The sequence below is a fragment of the Sturnira hondurensis genome, unplaced genomic scaffold (genome assembly GCF_014824575.4).
Source record: "Sturnira hondurensis isolate 20B ecotype Veracruz unplaced genomic scaffold, ASM1482457v3 Scaffold0020489, whole genome shotgun sequence".
In the NCBI taxonomy this organism is placed as follows: Eukaryota; Metazoa; Chordata; class Mammalia; order Chiroptera; family Phyllostomidae; genus Sturnira; species Sturnira hondurensis.
In genome coordinates, this window is record NW_028093120.1 from 454195 (window position 1) to 474005 (window position 19811).

At 44.4% G+C, this 19811-nt stretch overlaps 1 protein-coding gene across 2 annotated transcripts in view; it reads left to right on the top strand.

Annotated features, from left to right (window-relative positions):
* The window catches only part of AMOTL1 (angiomotin like 1), a 142354-nt gene that overhangs the window by 11164 nt on the left and 111379 nt on the right, over positions 1-19811 (top strand). For both annotated transcript variants that reach the window (XM_037029710.1, XM_037029709.1), the window contains exons 2-3: positions 4949-5081; positions 16464-16514. In XM_037029710.1, coding sequence (XP_036885605.1) covers positions 4997-5081; positions 16464-16514 — 136 coding nt within the window. In that variant the 5' untranslated portion in view covers positions 4949-4996. The remainder of the gene's footprint in view (positions 1-4948; positions 5082-16463; positions 16515-19811) is intronic.

A 19811-nucleotide genomic window follows, 5' to 3' on the forward strand; every position in this document is an offset into this window, starting at 1 on the left:
TAATTAATTCCTTCTCTACAGATGGACCTATATCCTGGCAGTTGAGACAGAGTCAAAGTGCAGCCACGGTTTGTCTGCATTTGTGTTCCTAAATCAAGCCCTCTCTGTCCGAAATGACCCTGGAGGTGTTGGTTAGAAGTTGAGGGGGCACTCGGCTGCATTTGGTTGGCAGGTGTCGACCTTGCTGTGTCCCAAGCTTTGGGAGGGAGGCAGGTACATGAGGAGGTCCTACTGGCATTCTGGGCAGAGGAGGAAGTGTGCAATCTGACGTGGGAGCACAGGTGGGTGAATCCCAGCAAGTTAGACTGGCTGAGAAGGTCAGAATGAGTTCAGGAAGCAGAGGCAGATAAGGTGCAGTTTTAGGTGGAGAAATTTCTAAAGGAGCAGAGGGGGAGGGTGGGGTTGCGAAATGAATACTTTCCAAATGAATATATTAAACTGAGATATAATTGTATATTCATTTATGCAATAAATATACATTGAGTGCTTACCTTGTGACAACTACTGTATAAATGCTAAGGATGTAAATAAGTAGGATCTATGCTCTCAAGTACATAAACTATGGATAAAACTCTAGAGATATATTCACAGACAATTGCAGTATCATGGGATATATGCTATAATGGGATACGCACAGGGAAGTCTGAGGGGAACACATGACCAAATCTAAGAGGAGATGTGAATGGTAAGTTGTAGTTAGTACCACGAGGCAAGAAGAACAATCTTTCCAGAGCCCCAGGAATTGCTGAATATACAAAAGATGAAACGGGGAGGGGCTTACTCAGGGATTGTGAACACTTCGCTATCATCGGACTTTAGATGCCATGTTTAGTGGTCCAGACTGTCTCCTGGGAAGGTTGAATCATTGGAATATTTTAACCAAGAAGTGATGTGATCACATTTGTGTTTTAAGAATATTATTACAACAAAGTGTAGAGAATGAGTTAGAAGAAAGGGAGACCAAAACCCACTGAAGTCTTTGTAGGATCTCAGCAAGAGATGATGGTGGCTGAGTCAAGGCTGAGTCAATGCAAACAGAGAGAAGCAGATGCATTCTTGAAACCTTCTGAAGTGAGAACAGACAACACTTGGTAATTGATTGGATGTGAGTTGTAATCGAGCAAACAAGGATGGCCAGTTTCTGGCTCAGGCAGCTCAGTGGATGGCTCACTCTAGAGGCCGCTCTGAAAAGACAGGAAGTGTTAGTTTAAGGAGAGTTTTCATCGTCAGAGAGCCATACAGCTAAACTTCCTTAAGTTTACTGACCCAACTGAGTTCCCATCACTCTCTCAGGGTAGACAGGACTCTTTTAGAAACTCAGGGGTATCTGATATCTGACTAAGGTCCTTATCCACTGGTTATAATCATTTATCCATCCATTCAATCAGTCAATATTTATTACCTGTCAATATTTATTCATAACATTCTAGTATTCCATAGATCCCAGTGTCCAATTATGCAGGTGTTTTAGTTCTTCTCTCTTCCTCTTTGTCCCGCTTTCTGCTCTTTATTTTATTTTTCAGTTTTATTGAGTTATATTTGACAAATAATATTTTAAGATACCTAAAGCGTACATCATGATGATTTAATATATGTCTGCATTGTGAGAAGCTTCCCCCCATCTACCTGACACATTCATCACCTCACTGATTTATATTCTTTTTGTAGAAATGTTTTAGTTCCACTCTTTTAACAAATTTCAGTTACATAATACAATGTAATCAACTATAGTCACCATATTATACACTAGCTCCTCAGCATGTATTTGTTTTATAGCCAAATGTTTGCACGCTTTTACCACCCTCTCCCTCTTTCCCCTACGTCCCTACTGCGGCTAACTACTTTTCTACTCTCCGTTTCTATGAGTTTTATTTTTTTTCTCTTTAGAGACCACATATAAGTGATGTCATGTTGTATTTGCCTCTTTCCGTCTGGCTTATTTCACTTAGTGTAATGTCCTCCAGGTCCGCTTATGTTGTCCCAAATTGCAGGATTTCCTTCTTTCTCATGGATGAACAATATTCCATTGCACACGTGTGTGTTTATAAATGTAACATCTTAGCCACTCATCTGTTAACAAGACACTTAGGTTATTTCCATACCTTGGCTACTGGGAATAATGCTGCAACAACGATCATGGGAGTACAGACACCTCTTCAGAAAAAGTATGTCTCAAAGTCAGAATTACAACTGTGAGTTTTCAATCAGCTTTTCCACTCATGCCACCCCACCTTATCATACCTGCATTGTTTGGGCTACCATGTGCTGCTTCAGAGCAAAGTATTTCCTCACTTCCTATTTCCATGGCTGCATTAATTATTTTCTCTTGTGTTTCTTCTTCGTGGACTTAGGTATTGAGAGATTTTGACCTAACAATTTAAACACATTATAGAAAACCTTAGACACCTGGTTTTATATTGGCCAGAGGCCTGGGAAATATTTCCTAGGCTCCAGAGTTTCATGAGCACCTCTGGGGCTCCCTGTGACTGAAGTGATTGATAGTGCTAGAGTTTCAGTAACAGATGTGATTGATCAAAGTCATCCTGGAAATACTTGTGTTTGTGGCAATTTCATTCACGTTTTATGCTTGTCTTTCCCAAACTGAGGTGTGGAATTCTGGCATCAGAGAAATCATCAGGGTTTGCGGGTCAAAGTTAATACAACACTCAGTGTGAACCTGTGTCATTAAGATTAATAAATTAAAATGTGAGGATGTGAGAGCCTGACCTCACAGAGCTAGGGGATACCATCTTGCAAATCTGTTTCCTGGGTCCACTAGGTGCCTAGGCCTCTGGGCCAAGAAGGATGGAAAATGTGCTTTGAAAACCACTCTCCACTTCACCAGTACAACTCTGTTTTTGTCAAACAAAGCTCCTAGAATTTCACTTCTGAAGGATACTGCAGGGATTAATGAAATGGTTTTGAGTGACTGGTCTATTTTTAATAAGTGTTGTTTTTTAAGGATGTAGTATTTTTGTTAAAGTTATTTCATGGTTGGTGAGTACGCAAGATGTTAATAGTTAATTCATTTGATTAAATGATGAGACCAGTGTGATTATGGCCTGAGACTGGATGTCCATTCCAAACGTGGAAATCTATGTGTAGAAAACGTTTTCATTTTTGCATAGAGAACATGTTCTCTTCCAATGGTAGACCACCTTTAGCCTTGGCCAGCCATATCTTACTGCAGAGTAGTATGCTAATAGAAAAATAATGCATATTTCTTGATGTGGGTGAAGAAGTTGCCTTTGAAAGTAGAAATGTATTATTATAGGCTGCAAGTCTTAAAAGACTAAACAGGCTTTTAACAACATCTGGTCCTAATTTCTTCATTTAAAATTAGGGGAATTAAGTCTAAAGAATAAGCAGTTTGCCCAAAGTCACCCAATTAGTGCCAAAGTCAAGACTAAAATCTGGATATATTGAAAAGTCCAATGTTTTCACCATGGTATTTCATNAAATAATGCATATTTCTTGATGTGGGTGAAGAAGTTGCCTTTGAAAGTAGAAATGTATTATTATAGGCTGCAAGTCTTAAAAGACTAAACAGGCTTTTAACAACATCTGGTCCTAATTTCTTCATTTAAAATTAGGGGAATTAAGTCTAAAGAATAAGCAGTTTGCCCAAAGTCACCCAATTAGTGCCAAAGACAAGACTATATTGAAAATCTATATATTTTCAATATATACCATGGATATATTGAAAAGTCCAACGTTTTCACCATGGTATTTCATGATATCCACTCTGATCTAAGATTCCCTTCTAAAACTTTGGGTATTTGGATTGAACACAAAACCCTAGCAAACCAGTACCCAATAAAGTGCAGTACGATCTTTGGTACCTCCTGCTATTATACTAGAGACTTCTGGTTGTTTGCTGCAACCCCCAAGAGTACTACAGTTCTCTAAGCCAACAGCCAAAAAGCAACACATCAGACTGCCAGGTCTGCAGCGGGGTGACTGTGCAAGAGTCTGCAGGGCCACTTTGAACAGCATTCTGGAGACCGAGTCAAGCCAGGTGCTCTGATTACCACAAATGATAATGGCTGCCCATCGTAATTAGGCCAAAAGGATTTCTGCCATGTGGATGTTCCACGTGCTGTGCTCACTGATTAGGTCAATCAGTCATGTTCAATTATTCAGCCACGTCCATTTAATGACCTGCTATCTACAGAACATTATGAAGACCTCTTTGCATTATGGGCAAGGTTTGGCCATAAGCTGTGATCTTCCCAAATGTAGTTTATAGGTAGACATTCTCCAGGCTGGACTTCCTGGGGGCAGCCAGTGAAGTGTCATTTTTAGGAGAGCCAAGGGCCCTCGTGACCTGTGACTTTTTATCACAGTTTTCAAGAGAAAATGCAAAATTAGTCTCTATGGTTCTTCTTGGCCCTGAAACTTTTCTTTAAAATAATATTAATTATAGATAAGATAATTTCAGACTATAAAAAGGATGCATATTTATTGTGGAAAATGTAGAAAATTACAAAGAGAATAAAAAGCACTCATATTTCCAATACAATAGTAGCTACTTCCAACTTTTTAGTTCACATTTTTTCCGGTCTGTTTTCCAGGTATATATAGTATATACCTACTTATTTTTACAAAATTAAGACCCCCCACTGTATCTGATCCTGAAATTCTAAAAGTCTACAAAATATCTAGAACTAAACAGCAAGTTCCTTGTTCAAAGCCTGGCATGTAATAGTCTTTCAGTTAAGAATAAACATTCGTTAACTGATGGAGAGAAACCGTGGTTCCTGGACTTGAGCAGCCTCACTGGAAGATCAAACACTCAGGCCATGACCAAATCTTGACAACAATGTTTGCATGTTAAAGAAACACAATAAACTAGAAACCAGCCACTTTTCTTCAAGAAAGCCTCCTCTTCCCAAGAGAGCATCCAGTAGTAATTTATCTTCATTTTTTTGCTTCTTTTTTATTTTAGGAGGTATCATTTGATGTGAGAACTGCACATACAAGAGACTTGCCGAACATGGACCTCAGTGAAACATGGCCTTTGGAGGAAGGAACCTGGTTGTCTCATGCTGGAATTCATCATTTTGCCAACACCAGAGCGGGTATGGCTGCTTTTGATGTCCCTAATATATATGGTACACTTCAGCTCCTGCCCTCATAATGTCCGCCCAGCTGTACTGAGTTATAGGTGTCCAGTGCCATTTGTCATGTCAAAAGGAGCCAATAGCTAGGAGAGGGCCTGGACTTTGGAGTCAGGCAGACCTGAGTTCAGAGCCTCCTTACAAGCTATGTGGCCTTGAGAAAAATCTATTGTGTTCTCAGCTCAAACATATGAGCAAGACTGTCTACCTTGCAGGCACCAAAAGGACTGTGAGTAATGTAAGCTATCATTTACTGAGCCCTAGCCAGGTGGGAAGTTAGTCACATATCTCTGAGCTCCTAATATGTATCGGGTATTATGTTCCTTCTTGTCTCTTCTTCGCTCCCCTTCTCTCCTCTCTCTTCTTCTCTCCAGCCCTGCAAGGACTAAGACTGAGGATAATGCAACCAATATAAACAGAGTAGGTCAGCTCACCTTCCCTTCTTTTTCTTTGTCCCAGCATCTGATTAACACAATTTAACATTAAATAATGGGGATGTTGTCACCGTCCTGGAGTGGAGCCTAAGTGTAAGAACCATCATTATGACACAGAGCTGTGGTCCTCTGCCAGGTCTATGAGTTCAACCTTTCCCTCCTGTACCCCTCGCCCCTACCTAGATTAGTGAAAATCCACTTTGGTGGTAGGAGCTCATCTATGGGTGGGGAGAACAAAGTCTACTGAAGTTCACACTGTCCCATGATGTTTTTACTCAGGATATGCCTCCCCTTCGTTTGTTTGTTCATACACTCAATAATATTGAGTATCTATATTAGCTGAGCACATTCCCATGTGCTAAGCTCTGGGAATACAAGAGAGAGGGTAAGGTAGACATAGAGATCACCAGCCTACTCTTTCTGTTGTGCCTCATTTCTAAAATAGGGTAACTCATAGAGCAATGAGCACTTACTAAGTTTCTGCACTGCACCTGCATACGTCATTTAGCCAAGACGGTTGTACGCAATTTGTGATCCCCCAAGGGAAACTTGATCCTACGTGAGAGGAAGTTTGGATTCAGTCCAGCCAAACCTGACAGCTGTCCACTCCTGTGCCCTATCACACTACCACCCAGCCGTGGCTTTTAGAGTTTCTTAAGCCAGTATCTCCAATCAGCCCGTGGAATAAAGTTGAACCTCCTCAGCTCAAACACACAGCCCTCCCTGATCTGACCTCGCCTGCCCCACTAGGCTTGCCTCCTCTCGCTCATCACTAAAAACAAATCCTTTTCTCATAGTATCAACGCACCTGTGAAACCTTACGTGTTTCAAGTTCTCACACATGTGTAAGCCTTCACAAAGGCAGCCATTACTGTTTGCCATCTATTTGGCTGGCGCCCACTCATCTTTGAAGCTTCAGCTTAAGTCATCTATTCTAGGATCCCTCCCTGCTGCTGCCACCTACCCACCCCGTCCAGGTCTGAAAACATGTCTCCAGTGTTGCCACAGAACTTACAGAGTTCCTTGTCACCATGCTTACCACACTGCTTTGTGATTGTCTGTATTCTGGACAGCATGTGAACTTCTTGGGACAGATGTCTGGTTTTATTCCCCTTCACAAGTAGCCTGTCAAATACTGGATGTATATTTGATGACTAGTGGCTTGATGAATGAATAGCGGATGAAGGAATGAATTAGTGGGAGCAGCACATCCTCTGCATACCTCCGCTTTCACTGGGAGCCTTTCTCCACTGTGGCAACTCCAATGGTTGCACAACAACTTCAGGCACCGCCACCCCACTTCACCTTACTTTCAGCACATTATAGCATTTAATTCAATGACCACAGGCTTGTTCACCAAAGCTGGAAGGCAGAGGAGAGAAAGGAAGTGGGTGTGGTTTGACTGGCAGTGCTTTTGTAAGCTACTAATAGAATCATTCATCATAGAATTTTAGAACTCAAAGAAGCCTTCGGGATCACTAGGACAAAGGGTGGCTAGAAACCGATTCTTGTGACTAGCTCCCAGGACTGCCAGGTCCCTCCACGAGCTCACCATGTCGTGTATCTACAATGTTCGGGGCATGGCAGGCTCATAAGAAGGGGAACAGGGCCTGTGCCCAGATTTGCGTAATGGGGAGGCACTGCTCTCAGGTAAGCCATGAGCTTCTTGGCTTGATGGAGGAGCTTAGCTCCTGTTGGCAACAGATATCGGGATACCTGGCCCCTGTTGAGACAATCAGTCTGTGATGATGGAGGTATTCAAGGATGAGTAGATAGTATTGCTGTATGTGGATGAAGCACTGTAACAAGGAATCAGTGTGGATGAAATCTGAAAATCCATGTGGGCAGCTGGAGTTAGGGGGTTTCTCAGAGGCATGGGCTGAGGGGTTCAGAGAAATGGCTCAGAGGCAGAGTGCCCAAATGGGAACCTGGTGAAAAGTTGAAAGGGAATAAGGAGATCACCCTCAGAAACAAAGTAGAAGCCCCACTGTGCGAGACCTAAGTCAGAACTGGACACTTCACACAAAAAACTTGTAATCATTTACTGGGTAGATACATTATAACAGACTTTATGCTAAGCCTTTTTTTGCTATAGATATAGACAATCTCAACTCATTTTCACAACTTCATTTTCATTTTATGAATGAAGCCACCAAGCCAGAGGAGGCTGAGAAACCTGTGCAAGGTCATTCAGCTGGTAAATGGCAGGGTGGGTATTTAAACCTAGATCTGCCTGACCCCAAGTCACCGAAGGACGTTGCCCCTCAGTCCACCCTCTAACACTCTCTATTCTGCCTTTTTAGTTTCAGGCTCTGGTGGTCCAGTTACAGATATTCATTGCTGGTTATTTTATTATCACAGTAGAGAACAGAACTAGCTTTGAGCAGGGCTGGAAAATAGATGTGCAGTGACAATTATCATCCAAGACCCTCCTAGGCTGCCTCACCTAATGCGTTGCCAAGGCCTTGACCTTCCTGCTTCTGAGCATCTTTCCTCCACACCCTGACCCCTGCCCCATCTCTCCCACCACAGGCTTGTACCAGCTCCTCCATCTCTGAGGCCCAATGTGGCCTAATGGGGTTGACATTTCTAGTGAAGTTCCAGGAAAAGTCCTGAAAGTGTCCAGGCCTTGGAGTTTTTCCCTGGCTTCATAGACTCCTCTGAGAATGGTATTCTCTGCCAGGGAGCCTCAGTTATCCTGGTGAGTCATAGGCCTTGAGCTGGACCAAATCCACACAACATCTGCTTCTGTATTATCCTAAGAACATCTCAGGCTGCCATGAAGGTGGGACAGCCTCCAGGAAACCACCTGGGGAGAGTCCAGGAGGTCTGGGGTGATATGAAGTTTCTGGAAGGAAAGTCCCTCTACCATTCCTGCTTCCTGCATTCGTTAAATACCCTCAAGGACTTGGGCCAGTGGTTTTGCAAACTTATTTTAAAGGTCTCGAAGACATTTTCCAAGTGAAATCACATGCAGTGCCTGACACACAAAACAGAAGTGTTGGGCCGGAGCCCTGTTTCTCATTGTCGCATCACAAGCCGAGGTGGCTGCTGCTTCGATTTGCCAGCTGCCACATCTTGAGTGTGGGGATCTTGGTGCAGATGCAGAGGCCTCCGCAGCCCTTCTCAGTGAATCTCAAAGCCCTTTTCCTATTATAGATGTGCTCACTCAGCTGTTCAGGATTCCTGCTGTCATCCACACTTCCCCAGGGGACTCTACCTGCTTAAGCTCCTCATTAGGGGAAAGGCAGGAAATCTGGGAAACATAACCTGGCAGTTGGGGCCAGGCACATATGGAAAGTCAATGGTGCTGTTCCCATTACGGTTTTACATCCAGGATGTAGCAGATTTCCCTTTTGATGCCTCTCAAGGTCAGGGAGAGTTTTAATACATCAGGAAGGAAGGAAGGAACTTTTTCTGACAGCAGTCTGTGTGCTAAGTGCTGCATGAATGTTATTTCATGTTACTCAAATCCTCATTAAAATCTTGTCAGGTAGCTGTTATCTCCATTTTGCAGGTGAGGAAACTGAGTCTTGGAATACGGCAAGATAACTAACTCAGGCTCATCCAGCAAAGGCCAGCAGAGCTCACAAACTCAGGTCTTCATACCCCAGAGCTATGCTCTGTCCATTTCAGTTCTCTGTCGGTTTCAAAGCACAGCACCACATGGCGTCTCTACCTTTCTGCAATGTCGATCCTTTTTGTCTAATTCTTCTGCATAAGTTATGGTAAAAGGACTAATACAGTGCAATCTGCTATCCACAATCTTCAACTGGCATTTGTTTTAAACAAGTAGCATAGAGGCCTGTTCATTTCACAGAGCAGATCACAGTCCAGGCAGATTTGGAGACTTCTTGAAGATCAGTGGCAGAATTCAGGCTGGAAACCAGGCTTCTGCTTCTCCCTCCAGCACCTGTGCTATGCTGACTGCTAAGACCTTAGCTTCTTGGAAAAGCCATTTTAACGTGAAAGAACAGAGGCCCCTGTGCAGCCAGGAAGACTCTATTTGCAGTCCCCCAAAGGAGCGATTCCCTGCCAGGCCTCTGTCCAGAATGATGGAATGCAAACTGTGAGATCAGGGTGGTCTCTGCATCTCACTGGAAATTCACATTCATCCTGGGGATTTCTTTCTTTCTTTTTTAAAATGACTTAGCCATAGATTTGAATTGCTGCAAATGCTTTTTCACTTAATCTTAACATAGGTTATTTTGTGTGATTTCACTCAGTTGATCTGAGCATGAGTTGGAAGTGTATGATTTTCCTCTGCAGGGACTTTTTCTGTGTGTATTTTTGGAATGGTTTTTTATTCTGATTCATGTCCACACACACCTTCCAGAAGCTTCTTGGCTCAGCCAGAGTTTACTTCCTTTGATGTGATGTTGAGTGAGTGAGGAATCTTTTAAATCTTCATCTCTATTCCGTAGTTGGTAACAGGAATCCTGAGGGGCTGGATAGATTCAATTTGTTTATATACTTCATAAAACACCTTGTTTTTGTTAATAGCGTCTACTGTATTGGTATTTGAATTTTCCAGAAAACATATTTAGCAAATTTCACCAAAATCAATCTTGTCTTCCTGTCAGATTTGATATCATATCATCTCTTGGCTTGTATTGTTTCTGCTAAAGAGAATAATTTTTTCAGGTGAGATATGGTTACTTGTTCTTCCTATAGAGCCTGTTTCTTTCTTCTGGAAGTTATCAAGCACTTAAAGCAGTTATCTGAAGCTTTATTTTTCTTTTAAGGGAAACCAAGCAACGGTGTTTTTCTTCTTTTCATCAACTATTATAAAAATGTGGAGTTGTGCTAAAAGACAAGATTAACCCCTAAAAGAAGAAGAAATGTCCTTTGGCCAGTTTAGCCCTGGATCTAATGCTGTGACCAATTAAGTACAAATTTCTTTTGGATGAAACCTTACGCGTGGACATACATCTGTCCTGGGTGTCCTCTGTTGCTTTGTCCTAAGAGGATGCAGACAGGAGACAGGGTAACAGAAGGGAGTCTGGCTGCGCCCAGGCAGCCAGGGCCCTCTCTTCCCTCCTGCATTGGCCCTGCCCACACTCTCTGAGGGGTGCAGAGGGGGAGGGTTGCTTCTCCACTTGTTCTGCTGTTTACTAGGGAGGACCTGCAGGAGACAGGAGGCTTCCTGCAGAGAAGATGAGCAAAGGGCAATGCCGGGGAGCAGAGGAAGGCAGAGGAGGTCTTAGCCCACTTCTTTCCGTCTTTCACGGCTGAAATTGGTGACCGCCCAGGGGCTGGGGTTGGGGAGGTTGTGTACAGATCCTAGAGGCCTCTGGCTACCATTCCAGTTTGTTGCTATGGCATTTGTAAAAGTTATTGCTGATTCGCCTTAGCTGAAAAAAAAAAAAAACCTCTTCTCCCCATGTAGCATGTATCCCTTCACCATCTCTTAGAGGAGAAAACCATATTTGTGTGAGTCTCATCTTCTCTTTTCTACTGACCAAGGAGCTGTGTAGCCCCCCAGGACCCAGGAGTCACAGCAGCTCAGAAAGGCCACGGCAACAGGGGCCCTCTCTGTGGTCTTTCCTCCAAGCAGGGCCTGTAGTTAAGCAGTGCCCACAGTTAAGCAGTGCCTGCCGCCTTTGCCGCAGAGGCCGGCCAGGGGCTGATGGCTTCCCAGACTCCCGTGGGCGGGGTTCTGGCCTGCAGTGCAGCCCATGCACACTAAGCAGGACCTCGGTGATGGACCTTGTGCTAAGCAGGCCTCTTCCACCCCCAAAAGCATCTGAGGCGGGGGCGGGGGGCTCTTAGCTCTAGAAATAAAACTAAGAATACCTTTGATCCTAGAATTCTGGAATTATATCCAATATTTCTAGATGGCCGTACTTCATTTGCTGAGGATTGAGGGCTCTGACTGAGTTTTCCACATAATTGAAGCATTACCCTTTAAATGCCTAATTTTTCCCCCAAATTTTACTGCTTTCACATAGAACAAGACTCTTGCCTATGTGAAAGCAGTAGTTCTATGGTGTTTTGTACACTTTTTTTGCCCTACTAAATAGAAAAAAGTCAAACCCCACCTTGTGACTGACATCAACCAATTTTTCATTTAGAAATGTATTATCTAATTTAGAATCTATACTATGATGTCCAACTTTTTAAAAATTCATGTACACATTTGAATATGCCTAAGCCAACTGTACCAGGACACACGAGAAGCTGTGGATGGTGTTTCAGTTTGGGGATGGAGACTTTCATTTTTCAATTTATAACTATCTATACTCAATATTTTTCCTTTACCTTGAACATATATTATTTGCTTATATAAATAAAATACATTTAGAATTATATATTATAACATGTATCTAATTTTATATGCTATATATATGTATATAGAAGTTAGGGGTTGGATTCCTACACTAACTCCCAAAACCCCGTTCAACTTAGGACATAGCAGCATAGTGGTGAGAGTGGCCAGAAACCATCGGCCCCCTGTGTTAACTGTTTCCATGGGAAACCTGAGTCCCAGGAATATTTCCTTCTTGCTACTTTCTCCCTACATGGCCCACTGTCTCATAACTACTGCTCCAGAAACGGGAGAAGGGACCTTCCTTCTTTCTGCAGGGGCCACAGCAGCAGGAGGCTTGCTTTCCTCCCAGGACAGTCAAAAGAGGGACTCAAGCTTGCTGTGTGGGGGAGAAAGGAACATTCGCCAGCATCTACTGAGTGCCAGGCACTGTGCTCGTTCTGTCTCATACTTTACCTGCGTTCCTTCTTCCAACAATCCAATGAGATAAGTATTATTGCTGGGAAACTGAGATTGCCACTTAATAGCTGACAGTGCTGTGATTACAACCTATCATCTTACGAACTGTCCTTTACAATTCAGTGACTCTCCAGCAGAACCACTTCTTTATAAGAGGCCGTTAATGTCAAGTACAGCTGGGCACTCTGGGTATTCCCTGAGGTCAGTGAGATCCCGTCAGGGACTCCCTTATCAGAAGGTAAGTGAGTTGAGGGCAGGACCCTATGCTAATCACCTTTGTATCTGCGGTGTCTCCCACAGTCCTAGAATCATGGTAAATTCCCCACAAACATTTATTTTGATTAACAAGAAATATTATTCTTTGCTTTGCTCTCTGATAGAAAATTGGAATCATATATTTTAGAAAAATTTTCAAGAGCAAATACTGAAACAAGAACAATACTTTCTCATTAACCTTTGGCTGATTAGAAAATTCAAATAACTCAAGGGCTATAAGGAAAGCTCTTCGCTCATGAGGCATCCGTTTACAGGAGGGACAAGGGGAGTCCATCCTCAGTCAGAACCGGTGGGCTCCAGACCTAGTCACAGGGTGGAACATTCTGTAAGGCACTTCCTGTGGCGAACACCTGCTGCCAGGTCCATGAAGCCAACCTTCAAGCCAACTCTAGAGTCAGGGACAATATAGCGTTACCCTTAATTTGAAGCATACTCTGTAGTCAGTGACTCTTTTCAGTGACTCAAGTTTGTTAAAGGGAAGAAAAAAAGCCATCTCAGCTGTAAAAAGAATTGCTATTCAATAGTAATTAATATTTACTTGATCTTCACAAGGTGACGGTATATCTTCTGGGACCTCTACATTGGATTCGTTTTACTGTACTCTGACCACAACCGCATTAGTTAGGTATGATTATTATCTCTATTTTTACAAAACACTGAGGGTGACAAAAATTAAATTACTAGCTAAAAGTGGAGCTGGCATTAGAACCAAGGCCTGATTGACCCCAAAGCCCTCTGCAGAATACGAAGGCTAGTTGCTTGTCAGTATGATGGGGAAGTCAAGGAGAATGATCCTGCAGAAAGTCCATCTGAGCCCATCCACTCACGGGATCAGGGAGTCAAAAGATGCTATCAGCACCAATAACTGACCATTGGAATTGGCAATGGCAAGGCCTGTCTTGACCCCCACAATAGCTACTTTGGATGAGTGGTGAGCTAGAAGCCTGTTTGTCTAAGAGCAAAAGAAAAAGGAGATACAATGACTGTAGACAATTCTTTCAATGACTTTTGCTATAAAGGGCAGCTGAGCATTGAGAATGGGAGTTAGAGAAAGAGATGAAGTCAAGCAAGAATATTTTTTTAAAAGATTTTATTTATTTATTTTTAGAGGGGAAGGGAAGGAGAGAGGGAGAGAAACATCAATGTATGGTTGTGTCTTGTGAGTCCCCTGCTGGGAACTGGCCTGCAACCCAGGCATGTACCCTGACTGGGAATCGAACCGCGATCATGTGGTTCGCAGGCCCACACTCAATCCACTGAGCTACGCCAGCCAGGGCTAAGCAAGAATATTTTTAAAGATAGAAACGTAGTAGCATGGCTATATATGGATAGGAATGACCTACAGCAGAGAAAAGCATTAATTTAAGTTGGAAGGGGGAAAGTCACGTGACGGGACACAAGATTTGCTCCACAATGGAGGTGCTGGCCTTAGATGGTTCATCCACAGTAATAGGAAAGCAGGACAGTCAGTAAACCAGACTAATGTGGAGGGACTGCTGGGCTACACTAAGGCCCACTTGAGGTTCATGGTCACAAGCTGAAAATAAGTCCAGGAAGCATGCTGGTGTGCTTCTCCAACTATGCTTATCTGGATGCTGGCAGAGAGGAAGTGAAGAATTAGACATTATCAGGGTTACGGTTTTTCCAAGGAAGACTATGGAGAGAGAGGGACATGGATCTGAGCATGTATATAAATAGAAATGATAATAATGAACATGAAAGCTAAGGTAAATATAGGAGGAAGGAAGGTCACTAGGGGAGTAAGGAACAGAGAAAAGGTCACGGTAAAAGTAAATTGTAGGAGCTGTTAGGGTCAAGGAGACATTGAATTAAGGTAATAAAGAGAATAGGCTAGAAAGGTCGGAAGTGGTAGTTGGAGAGTAGAAATGCTTGACATTGAGGCTTCTGGATGGTGCCACTGTGAGAACAGAGAGCTGAGACAGCTGGAGGTCAAGGAAGGGAGCGGATGTTGAAGAGTTGAGAGCCCAGGGTGTAAGAGGAATCTGTGAGGTACACTTGGAAATAAGAATATTCGTGGGAATTGTGTTGGGGAAATTGACAGTGATGGGATGCTAGTATCTTCAAGGAATGAAGTAGACTAACCCAAGGATTTGTAGTTGGCTGCAGTAAGTAGGGTGATGTGGGTAACGTGGTCTGTTATTTTCAAGGAGAGCCAGGTTTTGATCAGAGTGAGAAATTGAAAGAAAGATTCAGAAAAGAGGCTGATGATATTGGGAATTTTGCTGGTGATGAACTTCTGGGGGGCAAAAGGGAGGATTCTAAGAGGTGAAGGGAGGGAGAAAGAGTGATGTGTGCGAAATTCACCCAAACACATTTATTTCTTGGGTTTGGGAGCTCAGGTCATCAGGAGTGGCTGGGGCGGGGGGCAGGGGGCGCGGGGCGGTGCGGAGATAGACAGGTAAGCTAAGCAGCTCAAGAACAACTGGTTCCCCATGAGTCCTGCTGGCTAAAGTGGCTTCTTTCTACCCTCCAAAGTAATTTGTGAACCAAAAGCTGATCGTGGGAAAGCCAGAAATGGTTGGTGTTTCCAGAATTAGAGCACAGTGGCACAGGTCGGGGGACCTCAGGAGGACCCTCAGGAGGCACCACAGCAGTTGGCGATCTGATCACTTTGAGATTATCGAAGGCCCCCAGCAGTTTGCCCAGGCTATCGGCTCCAATTGTTCGTCTCCAATGATGAGGACAGGGGAAACCACTTCCCATGTTTGTTTCTACCTTCCTCCTAACTCCTGCAGGCTCTCTCCGGGAGAGCAGATCCCGAAGCCCAGGGACCTCCCAGGCAGGGTAGTCAGTTAGTTCTGGGGAAAATACGTAATGCAACAACCCCAGTTATTCAGGCCTCTGACCCAGAGAGGGAGATTCCCACAGTTGGGCATTCGTTACTCGAGGACCTGTAATTTCGACTCTCAAACTATGCCTTCTGTTTCTATATTATTACGTATTTGCTCAACTCTTCATACAGTAGAAAGAACACTGTTCTGCTCCCCTCAGACAGATAGACCCTATCGGCAAGTTACATAACTCCCGAGGCTCAATTTCCCTGCCTGTGAAATGGAGACATTACTTTAACCAGGTGCTTTCTTAAGAAGAAATATTGTCTGGACTCAATTTAGAATTCAGGTACATGAAGAATGAGGGTTTGGGGGTCATTTGAAGCTCCTCCTCCGTTGCTGCAAGACATATTCAAGCTCTAAAAATCCTGCTTCTCCCCGCGAGAAGCACAGAACAAATGATTTCCCAAGCACCGAAGTAGGGCAGACGCAGTGCAAAAGAGCAGGAATCATTTCTGACCCGATTATCTGCTAATTTTTAATAAATGGTCAAAGGGAGTGGGATGGGAATGAAGAGACGACACCCTCCACCTCGGAGTTGGGCGGAAGCGCGCGCTCCGCTGCTGAGCGTGACGGTCACGGTCGCCTAGCAACTGGCGGCGGGGATGCGCGCGGGGCGGCCGGCCAGGTGGGCTCTGGGAGCTCGCCGCCGCCTCCGCGCGCCCTGGGGCCGCCCGGACGCCCTCGGAAACTTGGGGGCCCCTCGGCTGAGGAGCGTTGGCGCGGGCCCCGCGGATGCAGCGATGAGCCCCGCGCGGGCTGAGGGCAGAGGATGAGGTCGCTGCCCGGGCCCCCGGGGAGCCGCAGGGTCGCACCCGCGGAAAGTTGGCGCGCACCTAGCGCCTGGAGACGCTGGGTCCCGGGAGTTTCTTTGGCAATTTCATGTCCCTCGTGGATCCGGCATCCCGAACCCCGCGCCCCGGGTTCTTGGATCCTGATCGCTGAGAGAGAGAAACCGCGCTTTTCGGAGGGACCTGCGCGGTAACTGATGTTTGATTGATTCACTCTGAAGGGTCGCGGTTCTATTTTTCCTCTGTTTTTCTTTTTCCTCCAGACAGTGAGTTTGTGGAAGCCTCTCCCGCGCCCTACGGCTCGGAGGAGTTGGGTAAGTCTGCCCCTTTGCCTTTCTTCTCGAATTCCTCTAGAAAATAGCGAGTTTGGTGGGTGCCCAGAGGAAATCAGTGAGGTGCGGGGAGGGAAAGTGCCAGGGGACGGCGAGCTGCAAGTTCCCTTCGAGGTGACAATTGGCTTCTTCTAGGCGCACGTGTCCTGGGCTAGTGTCGGGTGTGGGAGAGCAGAGGGCCGGGTTGGGGGCTCGGTGGGGGCAGGTGAGTGTTGCTGCTCCGAGGAGCGCAGCGAGCAAACTTCGAACCTGGGGCCTCTGCAAGCTTTCAGGCTCACGCTGGCTGGGAGGGCGCCACTGCGGCCGGGTTTGTCTAGCTGCATACCTTGCACGAGAAGGACATCGTGTGGGTGTTCCTTAACCTGAATTCAATAAAGTCGAAGACCCAAAACGGAGATCCAGTAATTAAACTCCAGGACCTGGGAGCTGCGTTCTTTCCTGCTTTCTATTCCTCAGTTAGCCTGTAGGTGTCTGGAAGTAGGTCATTTCATCCTCTTCTGGCTCTCCTTGTAAGTGGGGACTCGTGGCTGGTGAGCCAGGACTTGCCAAAGACTTCTTACATAAAGAGGAGGAAACTTGCCTGGTCAGAATCCCTCTAAGTATTTCTGCAACCCAGTCTCACTTGGTGGCTTAACAGTTGTGTTCTTTTTTTCTTTCTTTTTCTCCTTTTCTTCCTCCTCCTCATCCTCCTTTTCTTTCTCACTCCGGTCTAGTTTAGCCTCTAACGATTTGGTTTGCCAAGTCTGTCCTTGCTGTTCTTTTATCACCAGCTAAAAAATCTTGCCTTCCTGCCAGGAATGACAGTTGTTTAAAAATGTTTATCCACCGTGTCCTTCTCAGCCTTGGGTACTTCATTTCTGGTCAGCCTCTTATCCTGGGACATAAGTCCTTTATGAAGTCTCACACCACTTGAGTAAAATTCCGTCTCAGCAAAGGCTCATTGATTTGTGGGACAGAGACACCCTAGGACTCAGTCTGAATCAAGGATGGCATTTTGAGACAGAGAAGAGTACCTGGTTTTATTCAGATGTGTGTCTGACAAAGATGTCTGACAAAGTTGTAAGGCAATAACATCTCTCTAAATGGAATCATAAATTAAGTGCATGGGCCAAAGTAGCTTTTAAAGTCACCCTATGGTGAATCCTTTTATGAAATGAAAATGACATCTGAATTATAGCTTTGCATGAAGTGACTTAGGAAAGCAAACTTTTAGTAATCTTCTCACGAGTGTCTAATTAATTGTGTATTGATGACACCCGTATTGGCACTCCACAGTGTGGCAAAAGCTATTTGGTCCTTTTAAATTATAGAAAAGCATAAGCAGTGGCAGGATGCACATTCCTTGCTCTGAGAAACTGCCTGTCTAACTACTAAATTGTTTGCATTCACAGAATGATTAATGTACTGTACCAGAAGGGCTCACGTATTTGACCCTCTTCCATCCCCACATCTCTCTCTGGGGCTGACAGGACTGCCCAGCTGAGTCCCTGATAAATAGGGGAGTTCTTCAAATTAGGGGAAAGAATAAGAAAACCACCTTTTTTCCCTACAGCTTCCCTGTGGGAAAAGTCCAGCATTTCATGAGGAAATGAGAGTGTTATAGGAACCATGGGGGTGGGAAAGATAAAACACAAGTCTGAGAGCCTGAGACCAGGGTGCTAGCCCTCACTCTGCTCCATGTTCCCTAGTAAGTGTGTTAACTAGCTTGTTTTCTCATTGTCCAAAAGATAGCTTGGGTTTTGGCAGGTGACCAAAGTTCTCTTAGCCTCAGTCATCTCATCAACCCACTTGGAGACCTCGTATAGGTGAAATGATGGTGCATGTAAAGCACCGTGCGTTGTATATGCAAGTATTCAGGAAGTATTTGTTGCTGTTACTTTATTATTATTATTATTTTGGCTATTAATTTGAAAAATATTTATTTCCTATGCATGAAGGATAGAATAGTTCTTATCAATTGTCCCACCAAGCAACCCAAACCATCTTTATTCCTACAAATTTCTTTGCAACACACCTAGTCTCCAAAAACAGATGCTCGAGCAGGGTGATCAGGTCAACTGAATTATTCAGTGATTTGTCCCTGGAGCAGCATGGGGGATGGTTTCCCATCTGAGGTCTTTAGTGACAGTTCTACTACTTTCTTGCGTCATAATTGGCAGTCTGTTTCACCTCCCAATTTTACTGATGTCTCCAAATGAACTACAGCTTGCTCCTTGGGGAATTAATTCTGTGATGTAGCAAGATGACATAATAAAATTAAGTTACCAAAGAAAGGTTTTTTTTTAAGGCAGTAGAAAAAGTGCATCTTTAGATGAATGCTGTATTAAAGGCTGCCTGCGATGGAGAGTCCAGAAATACACTCTCCATCCTGTGGCAGTTCCATTTTCCAGGGAGGCAAAGCCTACACGTCTACAGAGCCTTTCTGTAGTGCCGTCCATAGAGAGAAGTGATCACCATCTCAGGAGGTGAGAGAGAGTGCATGGAGAGTTGGGATGAACTTGGATGTGACCATGTCTGCCATTGTCTATAACCTTGATCGACTCCCCAATACCAAGAGGGCTGGTTCGGCATAGGAGGACCATCTGCATTTCCCCACTCATTGTAGCCTTCTGGTTGTATTGAACTATTGAGTGGGCCTCTAAATTCAGATCTCTTCCTTCTGTCTGCGCACCTTCCCTTCTCCTCCCTTCCTCCCATGGCTGGCTCCCAGTCCTCCCTAGACACTAAGGTGTTGTGCCCTGCTAGTAATTCTCAAGCCTACACATCAGAATTGGGGGAGCTATTGAAAGTCCTGAGGCCAGGTCCTAACTCTGACCAACTATGTTAGAATCCTTGGAGTGCAGACCCAGCCATCAGTATTTTACCAGCATGTGTGTGTGTTTTAACTCACCTCTCAAATGATTCCAATGTAGAGCCAGATTTGTGAGCAACTACCCTCAGTTATGGCCTCCTCATTCTTCTTGGTCAATCTAGCAACCAACCAACACAGTACTTGGCACACATAAGTGTCAATAAATGCTTCCTGTACTATAAGTGAGTGACATAGTCACTCGCGGGTGCTGTGTCTTTTCATAGTTACATAGCTCTAAGATTGGCCTGTCTTCTTGTTGTGATGATGCTTTGGGGACGAATCCTTTCACCTGTGACCTAACTCTCTCTCTCTCTCTCCTTTGTTTGTTTCTTTGGCTTCTCCAGGTTATCTTCTAATATTCTTAAAAATCGAAATGTTAAAACCACTTTTAGGGGTTAAGAATATGTGGGTTTGATTTTTGCCCCCTC